Below are 26,767 nucleotides of genomic sequence, written 5' to 3'. Positions count from 1 at the left end.
TCAGCCTCACAGACTGTACTAAGAGATAGGATTAGTGAGTAAGAACAGGTTGGAAGGCTACAAAGCTCCTGTCCCTTGCAATTTCCTTCTTTAGGTTGTTAGCCTCATTGCAGAACTTCCCTGAATAGTCCAAGCAGAAACAGAAGAAAAGGCTGGATTTATTTTATTTTTCCTGGAGTTTGGGACAGACTGGGGAAAAGGCAAGTTCTGGGTGGTAAGCTTTGCTGAAAAATGTCTGCCCAGTTGTCTCCACAGGCACCCTGGAGGAACAACAACATCAGTTTTCTGAGCAGGGAAGCTGCTGTCACAGAACAAGGGGAGACCATTATAGGTTTCTACCTACTGGCTTTAGGTATGTACTCTGTCTTTTAGTGAAATTATGCTCCTGGTAGAGTTTGGTATAAAGCTTGAAGTGATTCATTTGTTTTCAATCTGTAACAGAACAGGATGTTGTAATAGCTGATGAAAAAAACCTGCTCTTTATAAGATCAAAGAGGTACAGCCTTATTTTGCTAACAGATTAGTAATCAGTGCAAAATTTTCAAGAGGAAAAAAAAGCAATCTTGTAAACTTCTAAGTACTCTGCTGCATTTTACAAGTAGAAAGATTTTTCTTTTTTCTTTTTTAAAGTATCTTCTCAGATGCAAGTAATATTTCTCTGTCTTCTCATGCCTCAGTAGCACTGTATTAATGTCCTTTGATTTCCAGAATTTTGACTTGTGCCAGTCAGCTGGCAACCTACAAGTACCTCCTATAGAAGCAGAAAATACAGTTCTACAGGCTTTGCATTTTTAAAATATTTGTACTGCTTTTACTTTAAATGTTCAATGCCTGTAATAACTAACTCCCTCAGCCAGGATCTCTGGGAGGTGTAAGGACTGTAAAGCATTACCTCTTGTTAGCAGTTTCAGGACCACTTTGGTTCTCCTGCATGGCGTTATTAAGGGCACAGTAAGGATTTGAAAGTGGAACCCAGTACGTACTCTCTTTGATCCCAGCACAACTTTGCTTTTTGTTTTGTTTAAATGTTGGCTACTTGGGGCAGATTTGATGCAGGATATAAGCAAACCTTAGGAAATATCAAAGAATGCAGGTTTCGTGGGAAATCAGAATTTCCAATTATACAACCTCACAGGAAAATACAAAAATTATAACTTTTATTACATCAGTGAATGTTTCTCTTTTTGAATGGCTGACATAAGCAGATTTTTCTCTAAGCTATCACACATTGCAAGAAGCTTATTGGCCCTCAGCTAATGCTTGAAAAAGATCTGTGGATGTTACAACATAAAATGTTAAGTATTTTAATATTTTTATATGAGACTGTTAATTTTATTGGTAGGAAGTAGGGGTAGAGGGAAGTTGTTTGGTATAAAATAGTGGCCCTTAAAAAATATGACTTCTATCTTAATTATAAGATTAATTAGGGCAGTGTCTCTAAAGTAAAGCAGAGTTGTTCCAATTTATCCCTGATCTAATCGCATGTGTGCACCCCCTTACAAATAGTTGCACCATCAGTTAATGAATTAATCTGTTGAATTTAAGACTAGAAAGAACCTGGTGGGTCAGCGAGGCCATTCCCCTTCTGTGACAACATATAATCCCGTTTACAAAGCTATCATGCTTCCTCTGATAATTGGCTAGGGGCTTTTTGTTGTTGATGATGCTGTCGCTCTTCCAACTGATGGTTTGCTCCTGACTTGGTTTCTCTGTTGCATAGGAACCTTTTCTTAAAACATTAGCTAAAGTGATCACATCAACTTTATTCTTTTTTGTCCCTCCTTTTAAATGAAATAATTTTTGTTGCCTGCAGTTATCACCTGCTGACACTCTATTCCTATATAGGTTATCTCATGGTCGAATTTGTATTGCAGTTCATCATTAAGTAAATGATGGTTCTCTTTATCTCCTATTGTAATAGTGCTTCCACTGTCATCCTAGTCCATTGCCTTAGGAGCTTTTTGCTATTCCAGTCTGAACTCATTCTTTGATTGTATACCAAGACCCAAACCAGGTCTCACTATGATCATTCGTTGACGTTAACACCTCTAGCTCTGCTAACCCCTGCTGGTGTTGCCTGTGCATACCACTTTCCATCATTTGGCCAACAGAGGTGTTTTCCTCTGCTGCTTCCTCACATCTTGTAGCAAATACATTTTAAAGTATCTAAGTGCCTAATCTTTTACACTGTTGAATTAAATTTCATTAACTCATTATTATTGCAGTCTTCAAGGTCCCCTAGTTACTTTTGTGTGCTATTTGGTCATCCTCTCAATTGCTGATAGTTCTTGTCAGCTTTCACCAGCAATGACTAGAGCTGTTAGAGCTCCTTCTGGCTATGCCAAGCCTCTCATGAACACAAACCTTATTCTGAGATTGACCATGAAAGGAACGTATTATTAACTTCCATGCAGGTATCACGTGTGCTCAGATCCATTTGCAGTATTTTTCTACTCTTCACCTATTTGAATTTAAAAAACTAAAAAATAAATTCCTATACAATAACACATAGAATTTTTAAGGGTAGCTTAGTACTTCTACACTATTTGCTCGGAAAAATATTTGTAGAGTATAAGATACTGTTCAGAAACCCTTATTATCACATAATCATTTTATAACCAACTCTTTATGCCAAATTCTGTAGGGAAGATGAGGACCTGTAATAATCCTGTATGAAATACAAATAACTCTAGTTAAAGACTCTGTAAATAAGATCTCAAGGTCAGTAAGAAAATCTTGGAAGCTTCCAATTGGGTGTGCTGTAAGAGCCACCACAGTGTCTTCCAAAGGACTGTTTAGTGTTGCTGATAAGGAAAATCTTCCTTTGAAGAGGAGCAGGGAAAATTATCCATAGCAGAAAAATAATGGGGGGGAATTTCCTTCATAATCCTGTTAAAAGTTTGTTTTTCAGGATTTGACATTTGAATTGCACAGTTTTTTTTTCCCCTAACTATTAGTTTTAATTCTAAAATTAATTGTTCTTTTCTACATTTATACACAATTTGTTCTGTGTTCATTTTCCCTAGTTCCCTAGTTTCATAATTAACTGAGGCTTTTAGAATGAATGACTGACATAACAAGAAATGTCAAGTGATTATGACAGAATATTTAATAGAGAGAAAATTCTGACTTCGTGAGTACTCGTATCATGTTGGCACACTGAGGGCATTACCAGCCTGATCTGAAAACTGGAACAAACCACAAGGCCCAAACTTGCCTTTAAATGGCACACATTTCTGAATGGTGACGGTATACTGTTTGACAGGTGACAGAGTGAGTGTTATTTTTGAGATTTTATTTGGCAGCTGAATCTGAGAAGGTGGGAAAGGAAGCAAGCTATTCACAAAGCATTCATCCACAAAATGATCACATTTATTGAACAAATAATCTCTCCATGCCTTGTCAAGTTTAAAACATGATGACTCTTCTTGCCAAAAGTGTCGATGTGCCCTGCATAAGATATTATGCATGCGGTGAATTAAAAGCAGAGCAGGGTCATTTCACTGTTAGAGTAATTAATGACAGCTTTGCAAACTCTGTATATTTTCCCACTGTTTGAGATCAGAAAACTTTACAGCAAACCCTTCCACACAGATGTTTATGCCCATGTAGAGGTAGTTTGATCAGTGCTCAACTTCATTCAAGTCTGCTCCATACCTGAGTGCTCAATCCAGTTTCCTTCCTATGGATCAGGTCATTTGCCAAGGGAAAAGCACACTCTGTCCTGTGACACTGAGCCTTCATCTTCTTTCCTTGAATCCTTTGTATATTTTAAACTGCAGATGGGTGAGGTGTAACCCTCTTTCTTTTGTTTTTCTATTTTTGTCTTATTAAATTCTGTCATAGTATTTTACAAGTAAAGGCCACATAGCAATGTATGTCAAGTAAGAAAAAGGCTAAGGACAGATACCTGTCTCAGCTGAGCATTGGTGCTATCATCTAGTGAAAATGTGGATGATCAGAACAGAGCTATTTGTTCCCTTATACCAAAGTTAACTCTGAAAAAACATAAATCTAACACAGCCAGTGTTGTTCACAGCCCTTCTCATGCACAATAGAGGGAAAAGAGGGCACAACTGCATGCTCAGACTTGGGTGATTTGGCAGGAACTTTTGTAGGATTGTTGCATTCTCCTTCGGCTGTTCCTCAGCTAAACATGTTGCTGTTTTCTGTTGCTTTCAGCAGAAAGGTTTTCAGTGCCCCCATTCATACTTGTAGTCAAATTTCTGGAGTGCTTTTTGCACTGGCTGGTGGACAGCAAGCTGATACAGGGCTTTGCTGGTAGGGTTTTGGTTCCTGACTTCTACCACATGCTTGGCAGCCTTGCTATTCCTCCCCTGCGAGTCATGGGAAGCAGCACCAGCCCCCTTTGTGGAGTGTGTTGATATACAAGGGCTAAAATGCTCCATTCTGAGGTATTATTCTGGGGAAAATGTTACTGCAGAATTATATAAGGGCAATACGATGTTTTTTAATATTGCTTCCCATCCTGTTTGTAATACTTCCCAGTGTTTGCAAATGTGAATACCAGCTGTGCTACTGTGGCTTGAGAAAAGTTCTACTCAACATTGCCTGAGGGGTAAAGGTGACCCCGTAACGGTTCAATATTTTGTGACTGTCAGCACTCATTTAGCTGTTGTGCTCTGATGCTGCTCATCTCATGGCAGCTGCTCACAGTCCTGTCCTGTGTTAGAGAGCGTCAGTAATTTTGTTTTCTGCCACTTCAGAATTGCCATCATCCCTCATCGATGAGCCTATATCAGACAGCATTCTTACAGAGAAGTTGCATTGCATGGCATTGAAATCCACTCTGCACTGGGAGAAGTGCTCGGTTTCATCCCATCTGTTATTTCTCTCTCAGCTACTTAAATATCTTCACTGGAACCCATCCTTTCTCACCAGGAGAATTCTGGATTCTGAGGCTGGGTTTTGGTGTTTTGATTTGATTTGATTTGATTTTTTTTATATCTTCTTGTGAGAGAGTATTGCTGGTACCCTGTAGAAGGCACAGCAGGTTCTTTCAGCTGAGTCTCTTCCATCCTCTGTGTTACTGAGAGGCCACCTGGTGACACCATGCCTCCTAACACTTCAGTGTTCACAGTTTTTGTTCTGGGATCTGGATTTGCCTGCAGCCTGCCCTGAGGCACCTTCTGCCTGTAGCGCAGCTGAGGAAACTCCTACTCTCATCCAGAGTGCAGTGCCCAGCATTGCATCTTTAAACTTCAGGATCTGAACATAGTTTCAGAAGTGACCACGTCTACCTTGTCACTGACATCTGTCATAACTGTATTGTTGTTTTAGGTCACTTTTTGCTCATTCTCTTCCTTAAGATATTTGAACTGAAAGCTTCCATGCTTTACAGGCTAGGGGAAGCCTTCCTATCCATTACATCGTATTGACAAAATTGTTTATGAAGGAGGTGAATTTTTTTTGTCTGCTGTTTTAGTGCTGTGCCTTACTACTGATAAGGAAAATTCTTTCCTACCTACATTCTTGAACGCCATCTTACATTAGGTGGAGGTAGAGCAGATGCACTCAGCTATCGTGGTTGCATTGCAAACTGTCTGTGTTCCCAAAGCGGTGAGTCCTCCCCTGCCCCTCCATGATTGTCTAAGATACCAAGATTCAGCAAAAATTCCTGATTTGAGCCACACAGTGATGTTGGACATGAGACTCTATTGAGAAACATTGTCACCTAGTGGCCAGGATAAGACATACTTACTGCTGTTGATCTTATAATGATATATATCTGTATATATGCATATATGACTGTGTGTGTGTGTGTATATATGCACACAGAAGGATCTTCATGTATTATTACATCAGTGACTACTTCTGGTTAATGCCATATGTTGACACGTCAGCTCTTCCCAATTCAAAAGCTCTTTAGTGAACCAGTGTTTGCTAAGTAAGTGGCTTTTTGGCAATTCTGCAAAGTTATTAGGAAGGAAATTAATTTGCAGAAAAGCTGTTCACAGTGCAGTACCATGTCTGTCTCTCCCACTCCAGACTCAGGAGCACCTCACTGGGATCCACATAGGTATTCTCACTGTCTCTGTGCTTTGCTCTCTGATATTTCAGCTGGTGATGCTCCCAGGTGGCCTGGACATATGGAGCCCAGCAGAGAAACGCTGTGTTCCCACCATGCAGGCTTATTATGCTTCTTAAAAGAATTGCGGGTGTTCTCTGAATACTCAGAGGTGTTATGTTACATTTGAAGTATTACCTTGTAGTTACATCCTTCTTTAGTGTATGTATTTGCATCTTGCTGTGTCAACATACAGTACCAGTGCTCCAGGGTAGATGCTGCTTGTGTCCAAGATGCTGCTTGTGTCCGAGCAACACTTTTTTCCTTGACTTGGTTGCAACTTCAGTTTGCACTCTGGCAAAGCTGTGCAGAACAAGACCATGGACTCCTGGGTTCCTAAGCTTTTGTTCAAAGCTGCCTGTGCCCCACAGAGGTGATTTTTTGCTCTGTATTAACAATCTGAGGTGCATCTATGTATGTGGCAGTCACAGAGCAGGTTTTGGGGTGGAAGTGCTGGCTGATGGGAGACAGATGCTGCTTGACTTGCTGTTCATTCCCATTCCTGCAGCTGCCCTGGAGCCATCCCCTTTACCAGCTAAGTGCCATCCCAACACTGAGCCTGATGCTTATGAGTAAACATCTTGTTAAATGCAGTTCCTTTCTGCATGTCTACATCTGATAAGAAAGCCAAATGCAAACTGCCCATGGAAACTCTAGGTCTCCAACTGAGTAGATGACCAATTTTCCCCAGTTTCAGAATCATCTCCCTTCTTTGTGATCTGTCCACTTAAACAACATACTTCTCCAGACCTTCAAGTGGTGGTTCTTTGACAAACACACCAGCAGCCTTTTGAGTTTATTCCACTTTATTGCCAGTTATTCACTTATTCTTGCTTTCAAAATACACCTAGCTACTTAAAAATGCTTCAAGCCTAAGTTTCCAAAAGGTTAAAATAAACTGTTTCATTTCTAATGTAACAAAAGGATATTTAGAAGTGAGATCATACATTTAAACCTTGAACTGATGCTTGTTTTGTTAATGTTTGACTTCAAAGTGCTGTTTGTTTGTTTGTTTTTCAGGTTGGATGTCTTGGTTTGGAAACAGTGTTGTGATTTTTGTCCTGTATAAACAAAGACATCTTCTGCAGCCCACTGACTACCTTACATTTAACTTGGCAGTATCAGATGCCAGTATCTCTGTGTTTGGTTATTCACGGGGAATCATTGAAATATTCAATGTCTTCAGAGATGATGGATTCATTATCACATCGATATGGACTTGCCAGGTAAAACTGGATTGCACTTAATTAGACAAAATAAGCATAACTATTTTTGTGTATGTGTTGTATATAAGCAACAGGGAAAAAAATGCTGATTCACTTCCCAAAAGGGCAGTATTCTCTTCTGTTACATCCATAAATCTGTGTTTGATCAGGTTTGGACAAATTCTCAATGTTTTTTTCCTACCACAACGGTCAACATTCCCAACCTGCTGGCTAATGCTATTGTTAAATGCTTCCCTTTGCCTTGCAAGAGGATTGCACATGTTTGTAATTCAATATTTGCCTTGTAGGACCAGGTCAAGGAATCTTAGAGAAGGTTTCTATACTGCAAGTTTCACAGTTAGTGCACAAATGCTGGCCTGCCTTTGTAGTTTTATTCCATGGTCTCCTTGAGTGTGCATGAGAAAAACGTTCAATCCACCAAATATCATAGAGAGGATTTATTAGTGACTAGAAACCACTCTGCTATTGCTTTCTTGCTTTGGTTAAATTTTTCCATATTGAGAAAAAAATACTTATATTCTTTTTTTTTCTTGTTGATATCCTTCTGTCTTATATTTATTTCTCTCTTATAATATGTGCCTTATATCATTTTTTCTTATCTGCATTTACAGAGTGTTTTGGTACAAAAAGGACTTGCACTTCTTGTATTTTACAAGGTATTTTAGGTATTTAAATTGAAAGAAAACAGGTAGTGAGTTGACTGGGGGTTAGTGTTTCAGGAGGCAGACCTCACATTCTCTTCCTTTTCTCTTTCTTTCCTTCTACACTCACCAGATAATACTTTGTTCTTTGTAGGTAACAAACCTTTCTTCCTCTCTAAATAAGCAATTGGAGAGTATAGTTCTATCTGCAGTAGTTCCTTCTTCTTGGCTTTTTGACTTCACGTCATACCTCCCACTCATGCTGGAAAGTGAAGGCGTAGGCTCTGGTTCTCTTCAGCTCCTTGTAGTGAGTCTGGTTGTTGGCAGTTTACACAGCTTTAAGTTAACTGTTAGCTTCCTGCTTGACAAGGAGTTCAGAGCATCCATACAGGTCTTGGGTATGCTCATAAATCACAGCACGCAGCTACTTGTACTGATTACATTCTTACACCTAAAGTCTTTGTGGGTTTGGGGCCTGTGGTAGGATAAGTAACTTCTTTCTATGGCACAGTCATCCCTGAAATTGGAGGTAGGAAACTTGGAAAATGCTACTGAAGCCAATTCTGAAATATTCACACCTACATAGAATATAAATATGTCCTGTAGATAAATAAGCACAGGCCTGGCTCCCTGGTGCTGTCGGAAATATCTATGAGAAAGATTATATTTAGTGTGAGTGTCTGTTTCATGAGGGAATCAAAAAGCTGAAACTGACAGAATAGCCTAAAGCAAGGTATAAAGAAGATCACGATGAAGGAAAAGAGAGAGAGAAATAATCCTGTTTTCTTATCTTATGTATTTATTATTTTTACTTAAAGAGGAAGTTGAACTATTGTGCACTGCAGCTACGAATACTTTTACAGCTTATGTCTCTACTTGGGGAGTGAGACTTCCTGCAGAAGGCTCTGGGCAGCTTCACTGAAAAAAATATTTAATTTCTCACTTCAAATGTGTGTCTAAACCAATTTGGCAGAAAAGATTTTGTTAAAATGAAGCTCATTATGTCCTCAGCAAAACCCATTATTTCTCTAATCAGAAAATCCACAATTTCATTTGAAGTCTGTTGAGGATAAACTTCTAGGAAACCTTTTAATTTTCTGGATTACTGGAAGAGTTTCAATTCATCAGACAAACAAAGGCATACATACAAATTGTAAAATTCACACAAAAACTTAGAATTAAAGAGATGCCCGTATTGTCATGTGTTTTAAAGAGGGTTGTTGCTGCAGTTAGGGAATTGAGTGTGAAATCTGGGTCTCTGGGTCCAGTTCCAGCTTTGCTACAGACTTCCTCTGTAAGACAAGGTAAGCCATTTAGGCTGAAATCCTGAGCTGAGATTTGTGGCATAACAGAAAATTTGTAACCCAGCAGGTTGAAAGAAGTAACTTTAAGTGACCTTTCTGCTTCCTCCGACTCAATATTTTCCAGGAGCTGAGAAGTCCTTGATGTATCTTGTATCGTTTAGAGCACAGTCTACACTGTGGCTGTTTTGGGAGGGGGTGCTTGTGTGTAAACACAGTAAACAGGAATCAGTACTGTGTACCTATTGATTTGCAAGGGAGTGCTCTTGACAGCACATTAACAACTTTCCTAAATAATCTGGTTTGCAAAATGTTACAGTTGCTTCTTTCAGAACTTACAGAGGATTATCAAAGTTTAAATTTATAATTTTCAAATAGGAAATGATTTTGTATTAATGCTAATTAAAAATTTGTGAACTTGGAAAAGTATATTTTTTACTCCTAATGAATAGTTGGAACTGGTTGTGACTTGCTGAGTGAAGATAAGGATATGTTCAGCATCAAGTAGGGTTTGTGTTGAAAAAGTATTTGTTCTGATAATTTTTTACTTTCCAAATGTATTGTGGCTATCTTCTGGTATTTAGAAAGAGTATTGTACAGAAATAGAAAGAAGATTCTGTATATTATAAAAAAAAAATGTGCATTTCAGTGCATTTGTGGAAAGCCAGCACATTCTTGTAATGTTTAGTGCTGAAGAGCAGTAGAGTCAGGATGGGTGCTAGGAAATACTACTCTGAAAGAGTGGTCAGGCACTGGAATAGGCTGCCCAGGGAGGTGGTGGAGTCACCAAACCTGGAGATATTCATGGTACATTTGGACATTGTGTTGGGGGACATGGTTTAGTGAGAGCTATCAGTGATGGGTGAATGGCTGGACTGGATGATCTAAAAGGTCTTTTCCAACCTTGGTGATTCTGTGATTCTGTGATCAGATGCATTCATAGCCATCCAAGAATGGGTCTCACATCTGGAACATGGGGAATAAGAACCATGGTGCCAGGCAGCTGAAGTCCATCCTGTCACAGCCCTGTCTCACAAGTGTGCATCTCTTGGTCCCTTTGTCTCACTTGAGCTCCTCAGGCAGTAGCTGGGATCACAATGTGGGTTGTTACACACATCAACACAGTATTAGCATGGCCCACACATTTCCTTCCCCACCTTGGTTTGTGTTGCTGAGACCTGAGGATGGCTTCACTTTGGCTTTCTGTTGCTGTCAATTTCACTAAATGTTTGCTCCTGTTTGATCAGTCAGCCTCTGCTGTCAGGTATACTTAGCAAAACTTTATTTTTCCAAGCTAGCCTGTCATTTCTGTTTATGAAGAAAATTCATGAGCTCACCTCACTTAATCCACATAGCTATTTTCCTTTCCTCTGCCTTGAGCTCTCTTCAGTACACTCAGGTGACATTTTTCAAACTGTAGTGTTCACCGTTTTTGGCTGCCTCAGATAGAGGGAGTGGGGAGAAGGCGGGTAGATACTTCTCTTCCTCAACAGCCTGGTCTGTGAAAACTGTAACAAAAGATGGACAACCATTTTATCATGAGATACTAGTTTCATTCCTGCTGAATGGGCAAGATGTGTGTGCTCCTGTATATACATCTCTGTACAGAAGCTTCCCTCTTTACAGAAGAGCTACTACTACTCTTCCGCATATCAAATGTTACTTTTCTTTCTTGAGGCTTGAACAAGCTCTGCTCTCAAGAATAAGGCTGCATGGCAGGTCTGTGTATGAATACTGCCCAGCTGTATGCTCTGTGCAGATGTGGTTTTCTAAGGGTGGCCTTCTCTCACTGCTTGTTTATCACTTCCCTGCTGTGACCCCTGTGTTTTAGTCCTGATAGTCAGAGAAAAGAGAGTCTGACACATTCATTGTTTGCCTCTTGGCAAATGGTTGATAAGCAAACCAGTTCATCTAGTAAAGTTCAGGTCAGTGAATATAAGCCAGTGACTAAGAGATATCTGTTCCCCTACTGACCATGTTTACAGTTAGAAGCTACCTCAAGATACATTTTTCTATATGGTTTTTATTTATATGTTCTGCTGAATTGGAACTTGCTATGGAAATCATAAATAATATTGCATCACTTACATGTAGGAAGTAAGGGAATGTTAACTCTCAAATGTAAACAACAGTTTCTCCTAAACCGTACTTTTCCACCAACAGAAACCTTTTTATGCATCTGTTAATCTTTTGGTGAACATAAAACGTGCAGACTTTAGGGAGCCTTAATATAGAGGGGGAAGTGTTATAACCTATCAGATCCCCAGATGCATTGCAGTCACGTCAGAAGCTGAAAATGGTCTGTGGGATGTCCTAGACTTTGAAATGTTTCATAATTGTCAGACTTTGATTTAAATGTGCTTCCACTAATTGACTCTTACCATTTCTTTCTTTTTTGTATGAGAGTACAGTGTAGTTATTCTGACATAAGATTTATAAATACATAAGTTTTGTATGAGGATCAAGAAGGCTGACCACTCTTACATGTGCTTACTTTGTCATTATAGGTTTCTTAATTTATTTTTTTTAATTATTTATGACTGTTGGTGGAGACCTTGAGTGTACTTTCTCATGCATAAGATGTATCTTAAGTGTGCACAAAGAAGCCCAGGGCTCAGTCAGTCTGGAGTAGAGAAGGCTCTGGGGGAGACCTCATTGTGGCCTTCCAGTACTGGAAGGGACCTTGTGAACAGGAGGGAGACTGGTATTTTACATGGGTAAATAGTGATAGGACAAGGGGGAATGGTTTTAAACTGAAAGTGAGGGTGACTGGTCTTGCTCTGTGGTTTGGTTTAGTTTGCTTTGCTTTGTAGCAGTGAGGAAATTTGTTTTGAATCCTGCACTGCTTTGTGTTTTGGTGCTTTATACAGTGCTTCCATATTTCTGTGTGGCACACCTTGGACAGAAATAACCAGCAACCTAGTGAGCTACAGCAGACCCCACAAGGCATAAATGTATTATTTGACTGTGCAGTGTCATCCTTAGTCCATCTGTGCACTGTTTGCCTGACAACCTCAACCCTGTAGCATGTGCATCGTGAAAGGATGCTGCCTAGCCTTAAGTCCAACATTTTCTAGGCTTGATGCATTGCACTGAGGAGTGCATGGCCAACAGAAAATTCTAGCACTTCTTGCACCTAAACAGAGTTTTTTGCATTGTGATGTTGTAGTTGATGAAGTCTCCAGCTGAAATCCCAGACAAACACGGACCTTTAAGAAAGTCTGTATTTTTGTTGGCCCTGAATTATTAACAATGCTGCTGTTGGACGAGGACAGTTCCTCTCTCAGGACATCCTCTTGGATGTCCTGACTATATAGTACATGATGTCCGTCTGCTATAGCTTCTCTTCTCTAGCCCTGGTATTTGCTTGTTCCAAGAACCATGAAGCATCCCATTCAGCTTCCAGTCAGTACTTCCAGCTGACACTTAATGTCCACTCAGAGGTCTAATCAGACATTTCTGAGAAGGAATAATGGTCATCTTTTGTAAACATTAGAGGTGAGGATCTCAAACTCTAAAAGGAAAATTGAAACAGATGGAAATTCTGAGATCAGTAACATGAAAATTTATAGGCTTTTTCCGTAAGTTCTGAGGCAAGGGTCTTTTAATCTTGAATAAATTATTTTATATTTTATTGATAGCATTTGCCTCCTCAGAACATGCATTTATCTTTTTTCCTGCACCATAATTATAAAACAAAAGATTAATACTTTTTTCTTTTCAGCAAAGAATTCTGTAAATGGTCCTATAACCCTAAAGAAATGCATGTTCTTTTATGGAGAGCATTTGAAGGACATAGATTTCTGTCCATTTAACATAGCCAGTACTACCAACCAGTCTATTGACTTAGCTGGACTAGTGACTGCTGAGTCAGACTGTGATTTTTGTGTAAAAGCTGAGCCAGTGTTTCCATATTATTGCATGTGGTGTGGTATTACTCCACATTCTGGGTGGGATGACTGATCAGTGGTAATACCTCAGCAGTCAGTGCAACCAGGTGGTAAAGGCAATGGCAAATGGAGAGCATCAAAGTGAAAGGTCACAGACTTTCTTTCAACTCCTGGTAGGTGGGAAAAGAAAACAACAGGGAATTGTCTTCACTGGCGAAACTTGAGTTCACTGCTGCTCATGGTGGGCCAGAATGCACACTGAAGGGGTACATGAGCTAGCTCAGCCCTGCTTGGAGTAAAGATCTATATTCCATTATCCAAAAGCATAGCTCTAGGACTGAAGCTGGGACAGAAGAAACCTGAATTTTTCTCTCAAATCCTAATGGTACAGGAATGTGACCCAATGTCTGTTCATAAGTGCTCAGCTGTCCACCTATAAGACATAAAAGAAATTAAGCCAAATGTAAAAACTGAGTGGAAAAAATAGCTATTGAATATCCTAGTGCAGCACTGTGGTGTGATATTGCTGGGATCTTATTTATATATCGCTTATCATTCGTGACATTTCAGTAAGATGAAAATAACCTGCAGTCAAATCACGGAACTGGCACTAAGAGCATTAAGAGATAAAATAGATGTTAAAGGTGATGAAGAAAAGCTGTGTAACTTTAGCTCTATATTCAGCTCACCCTAACACACTGGTGCACCATGAAAGGTGGGATGTGGAGATCAAACCATAAAGCAAATTCAGAAAGTGATCTCCTTTGCTTTGCTTGTACTGTGCTACACAATGCCTCTTCAGCACCAGATTATGTTCTTCTGAACTACTTTTAAATATAAAATATTATGAATATAGAGTGTTATCTCATTCTCTGAGCCTTTCTTTACATTACTGAGATTTGAATATGGAGAAAAAATTGCACATGTATTAGCCTTCTCTACCTATTCCTTTCTTGTGTGCCTTTATGTCTTCTGAAAAATGTGTATGTTGCAGTCAAAGAGGTAAAAGCAACTCATGTAGACACCCGTGAGATAAATTTTAATGAGAAAAATGCTTCTATAGGGAAGAGGGTGAAAAAATTGCACAAACAGAATCATTAGCAACATAGAAGATTGTTTTAGTGTAACTAATGTGACTGCAGGGAAGTTATGCCAGTTTTCATTAGCTATGAAATCTCCCTTGTTTTTTGTTGTAAATGATTATTTCTGCAGCCAGTTGCAACAAATTATGGAAGAAATATATTTGGTGCTTGAAAAAGGGTGACTGCTCAAACTTTCAATTTTGGTGCTTAACAAGATAGGCACAGTCCCTCCTGCGTCATCCAAGCACTGCACTGCCTGGAAAGGGCACTCACTGTCTGAGAGTGAGCATACAGAGCTGGGAATTCCCAGTGCCTGAATTCCTATTCCTCAGCCATCTTCCTCTCACAGGACCTTGAAACATCCTGTTCTTGTTTCTATTTCCCTATGGTGCAATTAGTGGCCTTCATCATTCTACTGTGCTGATATGCATTTCTAAGAGACTAGATGCTTTCTTTCAAAAACTTCTGCCCATCACTTATCTTCATCAATCAAGATCTTCTTACCACAGGATGAAGCAATTAAAGTTCTTCAGTTTCCTCCCTCTGCATCACATCTCACTGAATTTTAAGCAAAATTTCATGTGAAATTTTAATATAATGGATGAATTCTGAATGCCTTAAATACTCTTACCTCACGTATAGTCATCATCTATTTGACGAATATACTTTGCAGAAAGTCAGTGCACTGCTCATGAGTTGAAAGCAAGCAATTCCTGCTCAGATCCTGACTGCGATCCCACTCTGGATCAGGGATCAGTGACCAGAGGACTGTTGCTCACCATGTGCTTTGTATGATATGGCATCCAGTACTCTCACATCTCTATACCAGCAGAAAAGATGAAGTTTCACCTGTTGGCTTTCCACGTAGCAATTCGAGACCAAGAATAATCTGTATCTTCTGCACTTGCTTCCAGGTTCTTCCTACACTACTAAGGTTTTGTGTGTGACCTTCCTGGGAGGAGATATCAGGTCAAGCATTATGCAGTTATCATGTGAAGAGCTTTACAGCCCTTACCTATTTTAGGATTAAAAGTATTTTCTTGGGATGAATCAGTTCTCTTTGTTTTCTCTGGTTATTTGAGTACAGGATTGGGAGTATCTGTGCTTACATCTCCAAGATCTCCACGTAGTCATTTTGCTTTTTCCTACTGTCAGGGACATGGCAAATTTTAGTCTCAGCCACTTCAGTGCGAATTGACATCACTACTAGCCTGCCCTGCCTTGTGCCTAGGAGCTTTATGAGCATAAGAATAGCTTCACTGGTAGGCATTCAGCCACCAGTCAGAGGTGACCTTGTATTAACCTGATGACAGCTACGCAAGCAGATTCCTTCTTGCTGGGAAACAGCACAGGCAATTGTTTATTGCAAAACTTGGGGGGTCACTTGTAATTTCTGGGCTGTGCTGGTGGAGCCTGTGAACAGTCTGCAAGACCTCCTCTCTTAAGAAACGTGTAAGCCTTCAGAAACATTTACCATGACCTTTTGAGAAGGCAAAGCTAGTACTATTTTACTTTGAAAATGAAAGTGCGACTTAATCTGTTGTTAAATGATCACAGTTATTAGGGCAGTGTTATTGTAGGCCATTAAGCCAAGCTTTGCTTCCATGGAAATGTAAAGATGACAGAGGTGACTCATGAGGCTGTTTTCTTCTATTTGTTTGCATATGGTTGGATCTATGTGTTTATAATACTGGTGCTGCTAACAATAAGCCATTAGCCTCTGACTTCACACCACCAAAGTGGAGAGAGTCTGGGCTTCTGAAATGACTACAAGCAAGCAAGTAGACTTATTTTGAATTATTTAATATTATAAAGACAAAATATGATCTGCATATATTAATAGCTAGCATCAACTGTATATTTATCAGTCTGCCATCATTAATAAAATTATTTATCTGTACTTCTGTACCTGTAGCTGTGTAGTCCAACTAATGCATTCATATTTTTCCTATCTTTAAAACATATGCCACCAATAGAAAGATTTAATCACTTGGTGAATGAAAAATACTGGGCATCTGATGTTCTCACGTAATGGCTTAAGCTATCTAATCCTGTTACGTATTACTTCTCATTACCTATCAGAAAATTACCTGCTGTTTGTGACAGAGACATGTAATGGATTGGATTAATGTAATCACCTCTAAATAGGGCTACCCTTGAATCCTGCTGAGACATTTTGAAAGGCAGAATGCAACCATACCACAGCAGTGTGAACAGAAGACTTTGTGGAATTTGTGGATTATGAATTGTTTCTATGTCCCATATTTGACTAAGTCTCAAAGAATCAGTTTGAGCTCTGGTAGTTCTAAGCAGTCTACTGTAGAGAGTGATTTTTATTGTGAACCTTGGCTGTTCTTCCATTTGACTGAAGTTACTGTAAGAAAAAATGGTCTGATTGATGTACTGAAGGGATGGGACAATAACATTGTCACTAGTCATGAGAGGGTATTTTCTCACTTAATGCAATCTCTGAGAAATTTTTTAAGCTTCAAAGCATTCTCTGTTATAAATTCCCTCCTACTTTTTTTCAAGGTGTATTTCTTAGAGATTTATGAGATGCTTTTTTGTCTTTTCGTGCTGAAGGAGGTTTATTTTGACTATCTACTTACATTATGATCTTGGAATAATCTGATTTGTGTTTATAAAATTATTTTGAGAAATCTTATTGTGATTAATTTAAATATAGCGAGTGTAAAAGTAATCCCTTTCAAAACCTTAATTTTTTTCTTTAGTTATTAATTATGTCAAGTAGAAGGAAGAGTCTGTGGCTCTGAAGGGAAGCTGACACACTAGGGAACTTACAATGGATTCTCCAGTTGGCCAGAAGAGGGAGAGATGCAGCCGCTGCAGCTCGTGAGATCACCTTTTCAGCCTAAGTTGAAACGTAATAGCTACTTCAGCAAACTGCTTTTGTGCCGTCAAGCCTTGATTTATACAGTAGCAGGCTGTATTTTACTCCGTCTGCTGTGAAGGAAAGCAACGCTTTTGAAGTAACTAGAGATACCTTACTCTTTAAGGCAGTAAAACTTGGGCACACCCAAGCTCATAGCTAAAAAATTTGATAGTACGTAGGGGATTCCTGGCTTTCCCTGTGTTGACAGGAAGTTTAAGAAATGAATTTGCATGCAAAATGATCTTTCTGTATTGTGTGTTGTAAATAGTATAACGAGGATATTAGTAAGATTGACCCTTTCTTCAGTTGTGTCTTGGTTTCCAGGCAACATAATGAGCCAGCTCTGTGAATATCAGCATAGCCAAAGGAGCGGTGTTGGTAAAGCACGGACAGAAAACCTTTTAAAACTGCTAATTTATTCCTATTTCTTAATTGGTATAAGGGACAGCTGATGTATCAAAATTATGATCAACTTTGTGAAATAAGGTGAGAATTGCATCTAGTTCTGACACTAAGCTTGGTCCTGTGAACTGTAGTGACTTAAGGAAAACTGCATTTTACACTTCAGAGAAAAGATTTTTGGCTCGTTCTTTCTTATGGTGATAGAACTTTATCTTAAAGGGTGAAGGGCATGAGTGTGTTTCTAAGCTCACTTTCCTTCCTTGTAAGTGTGCCCAAAGGCCATTCGAACTAGTGACTGAATGTAATGAATTGTCTTGTTTTGCTCTGACATCAGGGAATGGGGGAAGGAAGAGCTGTAGTCACATTTGAAGGTGACAAAACACAGCCTGATGTATTTCAGTTTCCTGAACAACCACCAGTTTCAGTATAGAAAGACTAATGGATACACATTATGTTTGTCCTCCTACTGTATTAAATCTCATAGCCTTTTAGATTTAATTTCAAAGTGCTTCTTTGAATCATTGCTGAAATACTGCTTCCTTTGTAAGCTAAAGCTAGTGTGATTGGTTAAGCTTATGCAGCATGGTTTTTCAGTAGCCCTTGGCAATGCTTTATTCTTCTGCTTTTATGATACATTGTTAGAGCACTTGGAGCGGTGACAGCTGTTTGCATTAATAAGGCTAATGAAATACAGAGCTCATTTTTGTATCCAGGTGTTTCACTAACCTCCACAACACACAGAGGGCAAAATTCAGCCAAGTGCTGCCTGTAGTATGTAGCTGAAGCACCCAAGGATGTTTATTTTCTCGTTTGCATTTATATACCAAGTTAGAGTGAGTCAATTGTAAGTGGAGCATAGATAAGTTTGGCTTGTTGCAGTAGCAAGACTTATGTGCACTTCTTAAAATGTAAGTAAGTATACAGCATTGGCATAAGGATGTTGATGGTTAAAAAAAAAAACAAAAAAAAACACCAATGAAAGAAATAATGAACTTCACCCAGTTTAATTTATACAATCTGCCATGGTCTCAGCTTTGAGCCTGGATTAAAGCCCCAGATTCAGCTCTAGGGTAAATTAAATTCCATGGGAGTTGAGCCTGTTCACACAAAGACAGTTTGTTCCTTCAGAATAATGATGTGCCTCCTCTCCAATATTTCTACCACTTGAATGCCAAGTCAGCCTGGTGACACTTAGTCCCTATTCCCACCTCCCTTGGCATACAACTGGTGCCTCCAAGAGCTCTTCTGCTCTGGCTGGTATGGTACATTACTGCAAGCTTTCAGAAAAGGACTACTTTCAGCATTTTGTCTGGATCATTTCCTAGTTCAGATCGTGTTCCCTAGCAGATGGCTATATCCATCTTTACCAGTCAGCAGCAGCTCCACTCTTATACCTAGTACTTGGTAAATAGCATGTGGTCAGTAACACTGAGACACAACCCATTTGGATGATATAGCTTTGGATGTTTTTATTTAATATTTGAAAAGCTTTTCTCACTCAGCCAAACCATAATCTCCTGTGTTCTTGTTTCTTTGGCCTTAAATTCGTGGGTTCAGTTTGTATTCTTTGCTCTACCTCAGTGCAGTGGTTGCATCCAGTGTCTTTTTGCACATTTGGGCTTTCAATTAATTACAGTTCAATGTTTTACCTCTTGTTTTTTTCATGGAAGCATGCATGTGAGGGTGCATTTGCATGTTTATTTGAAGCACATTACAGAGCACTTTTCTAATTTCTGAACATTCAGTTGCTCATTGATCCTATAGAAGATGACTGCACCTGACATTCTGTATTTCTCTCCTGGTTGGGTTGCTGGATAAACATTTGAGAGCATTAAGCTGAAAATGACAGGAGCAATCCCTCTAGGCACTTTGCAGTAAGAAAGAGAACACTCTGTACTGCTTTGTTTTTCAGGTTGATGGTTTCCTCACACTTCTGTTCGGCCTGGCTAGCATTAACACCCTCACAGTGATCAGTGTGACTCGCTACATAAAAGGCTGCCGTCCTGAGAGAGGTAAGGAATAAAAGCAGATCCAGCTGCATTTTCATTGAATTTGTTGTAAATCTATTCTCTTTTCAGTTACAGAATTCACTAGATATAAATTAGCTGCACTGGAACCCATACCATAGCATAGTCAGGTATCTGTTGCAGTTTCCATGGAAATAAATACAAAGCATTACTTTCAGAGTGACCTATGCCCATATTCTATACATTTTCCCTCGTCTAGTTTTCACCATCCTTAGGTAACATACATATTATCTATTTTCATGCCCGTTAGGACTGGCTTGTACCACCTTACAAGCAAGAATCCATTAGTATTTGCATTTAAAGATTGCACAAACAGTGGATACATCATGTGATTTTTTTTTTTCCTTTCCAGTAGCATGAGGAGTATTAGGTTTGAAGAAATTCTTCATAGAGGTCTTCTTTTTCTTCTATAGGAGGTTCTTTTGTAGTCTGTTGTAGCAATTGATTTGTTTAAGTTCATTTCAGCATTAGCATTTGTCTGTGATTTATCCTCCATCTTATATTCATAGCATCATATGAAGCCATGTTTCTCTTTTTCTCTCCTGTATCACACATTCATCATATGTAATTTATGTTTGCCTGTTGAGAAAGTCTGACCAAGGACTCTGTACTGTTACATAAATGTTAAGGAACAGAGATTGGTGGCTGCATAAATATTTTCTGGGTAGACAAAGAAATAATCACAATGTAGGGCAACAGTGCAACAGACTGAATCATTTGTAGTGAGTGGCTAATGTAGTTTGACCAGATACTATTTTTTTGCTCTTACTTTAACAGTGGCAATTTTGAAATGAATAAGAAAATACCATGAATTTAGACTGACTAACTTTGATTGTTTCTGCATAAAACATAATTGTTTCCTTCCTTTTGCAAAAGTGCAAAACATAGCTCCAACATAAAACTTGGTATTTCTGCAGTGGTGAGTAAACATTGTCTTTGTTAAACAGCTGTCCAAGTCCCACTGTTCCACAAGTGATCTCGAACACAAGCATTTACAAATTTAAGCTTTTCTTATAAATGCATAGTTTTAATATAGTCTTAATTTTTTTCATGGAGAGCTGTGTTTTCTTCATTATTTGCTGTTCCAGTAGTGACTTCTGATTTCAGAGGGATGAGCACATTCTTAGGTATTACTTTCAGTTAACCATGTCATTGCAGCTCACTGTATCAGCAACAGCAGTATGACAGTGGCTATGGTCCTCATCTGGATAGCAGCCTTTTTCTGGTCAGCAGCTCCATTGCTCGGCTGGGGCAGTTATACAGGTAACAGGTATCTTTTCATTGTACTTATTTGGCACCTCTCCACTGAACTGAACTAAGATACTTAACTTTCTTCCTCCTGTTTGTGATAATGCTGTTTGATTAGCAGCAGAACTGAGAAAAATCATTCATCACACAAGGTCGATGCACAGTGGTGCCAGCTTTGGTGTCAGTTATAAAGAGATTTCTCAAAGCTATCACAGGAAATACTTGGATCAAATGTGTATTACCCCTGGGGGAAAAAAAAAAATGGGGCCATAAATATTTGGCATGGTTAAGCAATGAGATAAAGGAAATTATCAAAACACATCCTTCAAAAACCGTCAAGATTAGGAAGCTAGAAAATAACTCAAGTTCCAGCAAGTTAAAGTTGAAGTTACATTAAGGAAAGCCAGAAAGATCTGGTGAGACTCTTTAATTAAAAAGTACAAAAACTAACACAGCAGAGAAGGGAAATGAGGCCAATCAGTCTAAGAAGTGATTAGGGTGCAAGATAAGACCATTAAAAAAGAATAGAACAAAAAAGTGGAAAAAATTTTCTGAAGTCATACATCTGTGGGAATAAACAAACTCACTCCCCCAGCATCAGTGTATTTAAAATAGTAGTGTTTACCAACTGTAAAAGAAAACATGGGCCTGGGTTTTATAGTTCTATGAAGACATAAGCACAAGGCTTAGAGTGGAACAAATAGGGAGAAAACAAGGTATGAGGAAACAGATCAAAATATAAAATCCTAGTTCTTTGGTGTGGCTGAAAAGGGGTTGTAGAATGGCACGTAGGCAGAGATTTTTTTCCCATGAAGATATAACAACAGCAGTACCAGGGAACAGAGGCTTGTAGACTCCAAGATGGAGGGCTAGGGGAAGTGTTAGGAAAAGACTATAAGCAGCACTTAGCATGTGAATATTTATTAAATAAGCTTTGAGGTATCACTATACCTTGGAAGGATGCACGTGAGAAAGCACCTAGTTCTACCAATGTTGAAGTCCTCTTCCCAAACCAAACTGCTATCAAAGTACTCAGACTCAGTGTATATTCTGAGTCAGGATAGCTTTATCTAATTTTATCTAAGGTTTTTTGTTCTAACTTTGTGTAATGTTTTCTTGCACTCTAGATATATCTTAGAACTTGGGTGGTCTGGATTCGTCCTTTGTTTTGCATTTTCTAGCAACTTGGGCTTTTGTATTTACAAGAATCCAATTAGCTCTTCATCTTCAGAAGGTTTTCTTATATCCGTTTATGGCCCTATCTTGGATCCAGGAACCCCTCTCTAAGGGCACCTACATGCACCCCTGGATCCTGCCTGTAATTTGGATTTAACTCCCTAACAACAGTCTTCAAGACAACTTTTTTGAGTGCTTCTTGCTGGTGAGAAACACAGCTGTTTCAAATTCCTGTTTTATCTGACTCTGAACACATTTTCTGTAGAGGTACCCATGAAGACCTAGGAGGCCAGAAGTGGCAAGTCTGGCAGCTGAGCATGATGGTGGCAGCAGACCACAGCATAAGATGCATTTCTGCCTCTGACCTGTCACTTCTGAACAGCAGCTGCAGAAGTCCCCAGGCCCACGCTGACTTTCAGAAATGCCACTTGCTGGTGCCCCTGCAGAGCAAGGGAAACACAAAAAAAGCTGCAAGATTTTCATTTCATTTGGAAGATGCTTTATTCTCAGACAAAAGTTCTCAGAAACCAGAAATCAAGAATTAAGTCAGAAGTTACAGTTATCCTTTTGAATAGTATCTTGGGATTTACTGGTGAAAAAAAGGCAAAGGAAGAAAAAAAAATGTTTCTATTACTGAGCGCATCCGGAGAGCACTGCCTAAAGCTTTTGGTGTTAAAAATATCAAGCTCTTTCTGAGGAGACTCAAAAGAGATCTTAATCTTTTGTTCCTTTAATTTATTCTATCTAAACCTCCTGTCACAGATGAGGAATTAAGAGATTTTTTTTTCTTCAGAATTATTGCTGGATGGCAGCAAGAAAGCTGTTGTTAAATCATGCAGGCTTCACCTGTACCACATTTCCAGGACTTGTTAATACCTGACTTACTTATGTAATTTTTGTTCATTCTTCAATTATTTATAATTCAGTTTATTTCCATGGCTGTCAGGGGGAAGAAAAAAAAAAAAGCTGTCCCTCTGAAAACAAAAATCCACTATTCACAAACTACAGACAATCCTTAATGCTGTCAAACTCGAGCTTTCTCTCAGGACACACAAACACATCAAAGATACTAGATAAGCCAACTGTGATTCATAAAGGCATTTTAGAAGAGACTGCTCTTTATTCCCATTGCCTTAGCTACCTGATGATCAGCTACTGTCTTTTAGTAAAGGAGTTGGATAGTAGTTGCTGATCCTGCCATCTGCCTGATAGTTTTCTTTTGTAGTTGCTTTCCATTTAGAAAGATGTGAAACATTTTGTTAAGTAGTGATACGCTTCATTTTCCCATAATCTTTGTTTTCATTTCTCCCACAGCATTAAGATTTTTTACAGCCTTTTTACTTCTATATAAAAAAACCCTACTCAATATTTTTACTTCTTTCTTACTTTGCTATGTAAGTAAGTGGCGACTTCTTACATGTAGCACATTATATCTTTACAATTGCTTTTTATGCTACCACAGTGCTCATCTTAGAAAGCTACCCTGTAGAAGACTATGTCAACTAACAGATGATACTCTATCGCATCAACATACTAAATTAATATCCATTTTTTTCCAGTGAAACGTCACCGTTTCCTGTCCTGAAGCAACAGTTCATACATTACAGATTTTCACTGGAAATCTAAACAACACAGTGATAACATGCATTAAAACTTGAATGCTCGAGCAGGTCTTGAAATTTGGTCGTCACAGCTCATTAAATTAGAAAGACACAGTTTAAAAGATGAAAAAAATACAGCATTATAAGTGATAAAGTAACCATACAAAGCCAGATAAATGTTCTAAAAAAGTTAACCAACTTACCTTTGTCTTCCAGATCGCATGTACGGAACATGTGAGATAGACTGGGCTAAGGCCAACTTCTCTACAATCTACAAGTCCTACATTGTCTCAATTTTTATTTGCTGTTTCTTCCTACCCGTAACAGTCATGGTCTTCTCGTATGTGTCAATTATCAATACTGTTAAATTAAGCCATGCATTAACAGGACTCAGCGATCCCACAGACAGACAGAGGAGAATGGAGCGTGATGTCACCAGGGTAAGTCTGGGTTTCATATTGTGGGATTTATCTCAGTGAAATCCATTTATCCAAAAATTCAGTCTCAACTAGGACAGAAGTGAACAAAACCCATAACACGTATTAAATTTGTAATCACCATTGAGTCTGAGCTCAGTGAACATAAAGGTTGTTTAGAACTCCCTTGGTTGCCTAATGATTGTTTCTACATCACAAGAGAAAAATAATTTAACTATAATTGGAGTGGGTCATATAACACAAAAGCAGAAGTTTGGTTTGACATATTCTCTTTCAGAAGAAACATTAGTTCTGAGAATACAGAGAAATTACAGGGGAGCTTTCAAATTACTTATCCTAAACTGAAATCCACACCAAAACTCCTAAATTCATAAAAACCTACAGGGGATTGTGGCTGTTTTTGTCCCATTAAATGAGGCATTGCTCATGCATACCTCATGCCAAAATGAGATATATAGCTTCTGGGCATGGTTGACTCCATCAGAGAAAAGCTTTTGCTTGTCTGTACAGTCCTGTAAGCCATTCCTTCAGGATAACCTGAATGTTTCCCTTCCAGTTCAGTTTCTAATCTGTTTTTCCCAGTGTGTTTCATCCCTGATGTAGTCTTTCAGAGTAGACTGAAGGCTATTTTTCTTCTGTCTTTTAGGTCTCTATTGTTATTTGCACAGCCTTCATTATTGCATGGTCACCATATGCTGTCATCTCTATATGGTCTGCTTACGGTCATCCTGTGCCCAACCTTACCAGCATCCTTGCCAGTTTGTTTGCTAAGTCTGCCAGTTTCTACAATCCTGTTATCTACTTTGGAATGAGCTCCAAATTTCGGAGGGACATTTTTATCTTGTTCCATTGTGCCAAGGAAGTCAAGGACCCTGTGAAGCTCAAGCGTTTCAAAAACCTCAAGCAAAAGCAAGAACCTACTCAGAAAGAAGAAAAGTATGCAGCAGAAATGCACCCCGCACCAAGCCCTGATTCTGGGGTGGGAAGTCCAACCAACACCCCACCTCCAGCAAACAGGGAAGAGTATTTTGGTATTCTTGATACGCCATCTAATAACCCTGACATTGAATGTGATAGACTGTAAGTTCTGTGGCCACTTAACCACATGCACCCACCTTGTGTTCAGGAAGACCCTCTTCAGATCACTGTCTGAGTGATTTCCCATCTCCCAATCCATCTGTTTCCTGTTATAGCACTGACAGCTACACAACTCAGGTGATAAAGTGATACTTCCCTTCTGCATAGGTCTGAAATGCTACAGAACACATTACAATATGGGCAGCACACACAGTGCCCAAAACATTCAATTTTCACATGTATCAAGAAAAAGAAGGATCAGTGCAGGCATTAGCTAGCCTGTGAAGTGCAGGCATTAGCTAGCAAAATTATCTTCCTACCCCAATTTTATTAATTATGAGATTACAATTCTAGATGTATTTTTTTAATCTTCAGCAGTCCCAGACATAGAGGATTTCTTTAGCTCTGTGGTGCAGTACAGTCCTCAGGGATAGGAGATGGGCATCCCTGAGACCCCTGTGGAGCTGCTGCTGGTAGGCAAAGCTGCTGCTCCCTGAGTACAGGGTAGAATTGCCATGCTCACATAGGTATGCACCTGGCTGCCTGTGCACGCCCAACTCTCTCTGCGTCTATGCAAGAAAGTGCTAAGAGCTATAGCTCTTGATATTTATTGTAGTCACTGTAAGTTTAACAGGTGCTTTCTAATTGTGTTTTTCTAGAATTATTTCCATCTTTCCTCGCTTTTCCAGTGAGCAGGGCCTGGCTGTAGCATGCACATGTCCAAAAAGCTGTCTTTAACTTTCCTGACCTGATGGGTGTCTCTATTTCAATTGGTTTTCTAGATGACTGTTAAGGTGGAGCATGAGATGTTTTGTAGCCAATGAAACTAACAGTAAGACAATAACACAATTGAAAAATTATGGCATCAGAGCTATTTACAAACTATAATCTGACACTCTACTGCTGCTTTTAAACAAAGTTTTTGTACATATGTACAATGTGCAGAGAAATAAAAAAGGACCTTTAAATAAATGAAAATAAATAGCATTAAAGGATAGTGATTTAAGTAGCAAAACTGTAGGATTAAATCAGCAGTGAGAATATCTGACACTATAAGGCCCAATTATTCCATCAATTTTACTTTACAGAATGAAAGGAAGGAGCCACATGTTCATAATTCCTCATCTTAGTAATTAACTGAGCACTCAGAGATTTCCATCATGTCTTTGTATTAACCTCGGATATTCTGTGGGTTCAATCAGTGCCATCTGCATGCTAAACAAGGGTGGGGAAAAAAAAATTCTTGCTAACCTCAGTGGTATTTATGACCTTGTGGAATCTTTCACCCTCAGGATATGATAAAATGTAGTTGTTTTCCAGCAGTTTGTAAAAGCCCCAAGAAACACACTTGGAAAGTCAAAGAGAGCCCACCTCTATTTCCTCCATTACAACATTTGTTTTGAGAAAATCACTTACGTTTTGAAGTTAAAAACAAATAAACATTATAAGCAACAGTTGGTAACTGTTTCCTTTCACAGCCACAGATCTGAACTTCAAGAATATTCAGCTGCACGGAAATTTTTGAGATATGGGTGCTATTTCATTATCATAATTAAAAGCAAATAAGTAAACTGTTGACTTCTAGATAAAAGCACATGCCATAACTGCAGAAACAGATGAAGCCATTTAAGGCTAACCCCTGTCACAGCTGGATGAAGGCAGGTTAGGTCAGCCAAAG

General features: G+C 39.0%; 1 protein-coding gene across 1 annotated transcript; it reads left to right on the top strand.

Moving 5' to 3' along the window:
- The first annotated feature begins 231 nt into the window (after positions 1–231).
- LOC136048612 (opsin-5-like) lies at positions 232–25,212 on the top strand. The gene is made up of 6 exons (XM_065736320.1): positions 232–352; positions 7,109–7,314; positions 19,436–19,535; positions 20,709–20,813; positions 23,792–24,015; positions 24,659–25,212. The coding sequence occupies exons 1-6, from the start codon at positions 232–234 to the stop codon at positions 25,094–25,096; spliced, it is 1,194 nt and encodes a 397-aa protein (XP_065592392.1). The 3' UTR covers positions 25,097–25,212.
- Positions 25,213–26,767: the final 1,555 nt, after the last annotated feature.

Source organism: Cyrtonyx montezumae, unplaced genomic scaffold (assembly GCF_038088225.1).
Source record: "Cyrtonyx montezumae isolate F1298 unplaced genomic scaffold, pur_monq_1.0 scaffold_0, whole genome shotgun sequence".
In the NCBI taxonomy this organism is placed as follows: Eukaryota; Metazoa; Chordata; class Aves; order Galliformes; family Odontophoridae; genus Cyrtonyx; species Cyrtonyx montezumae.
The sequence above is the reverse complement of the archived record's forward strand: the minus strand, read 5'-3'. Positions and strand labels throughout refer to the sequence as shown.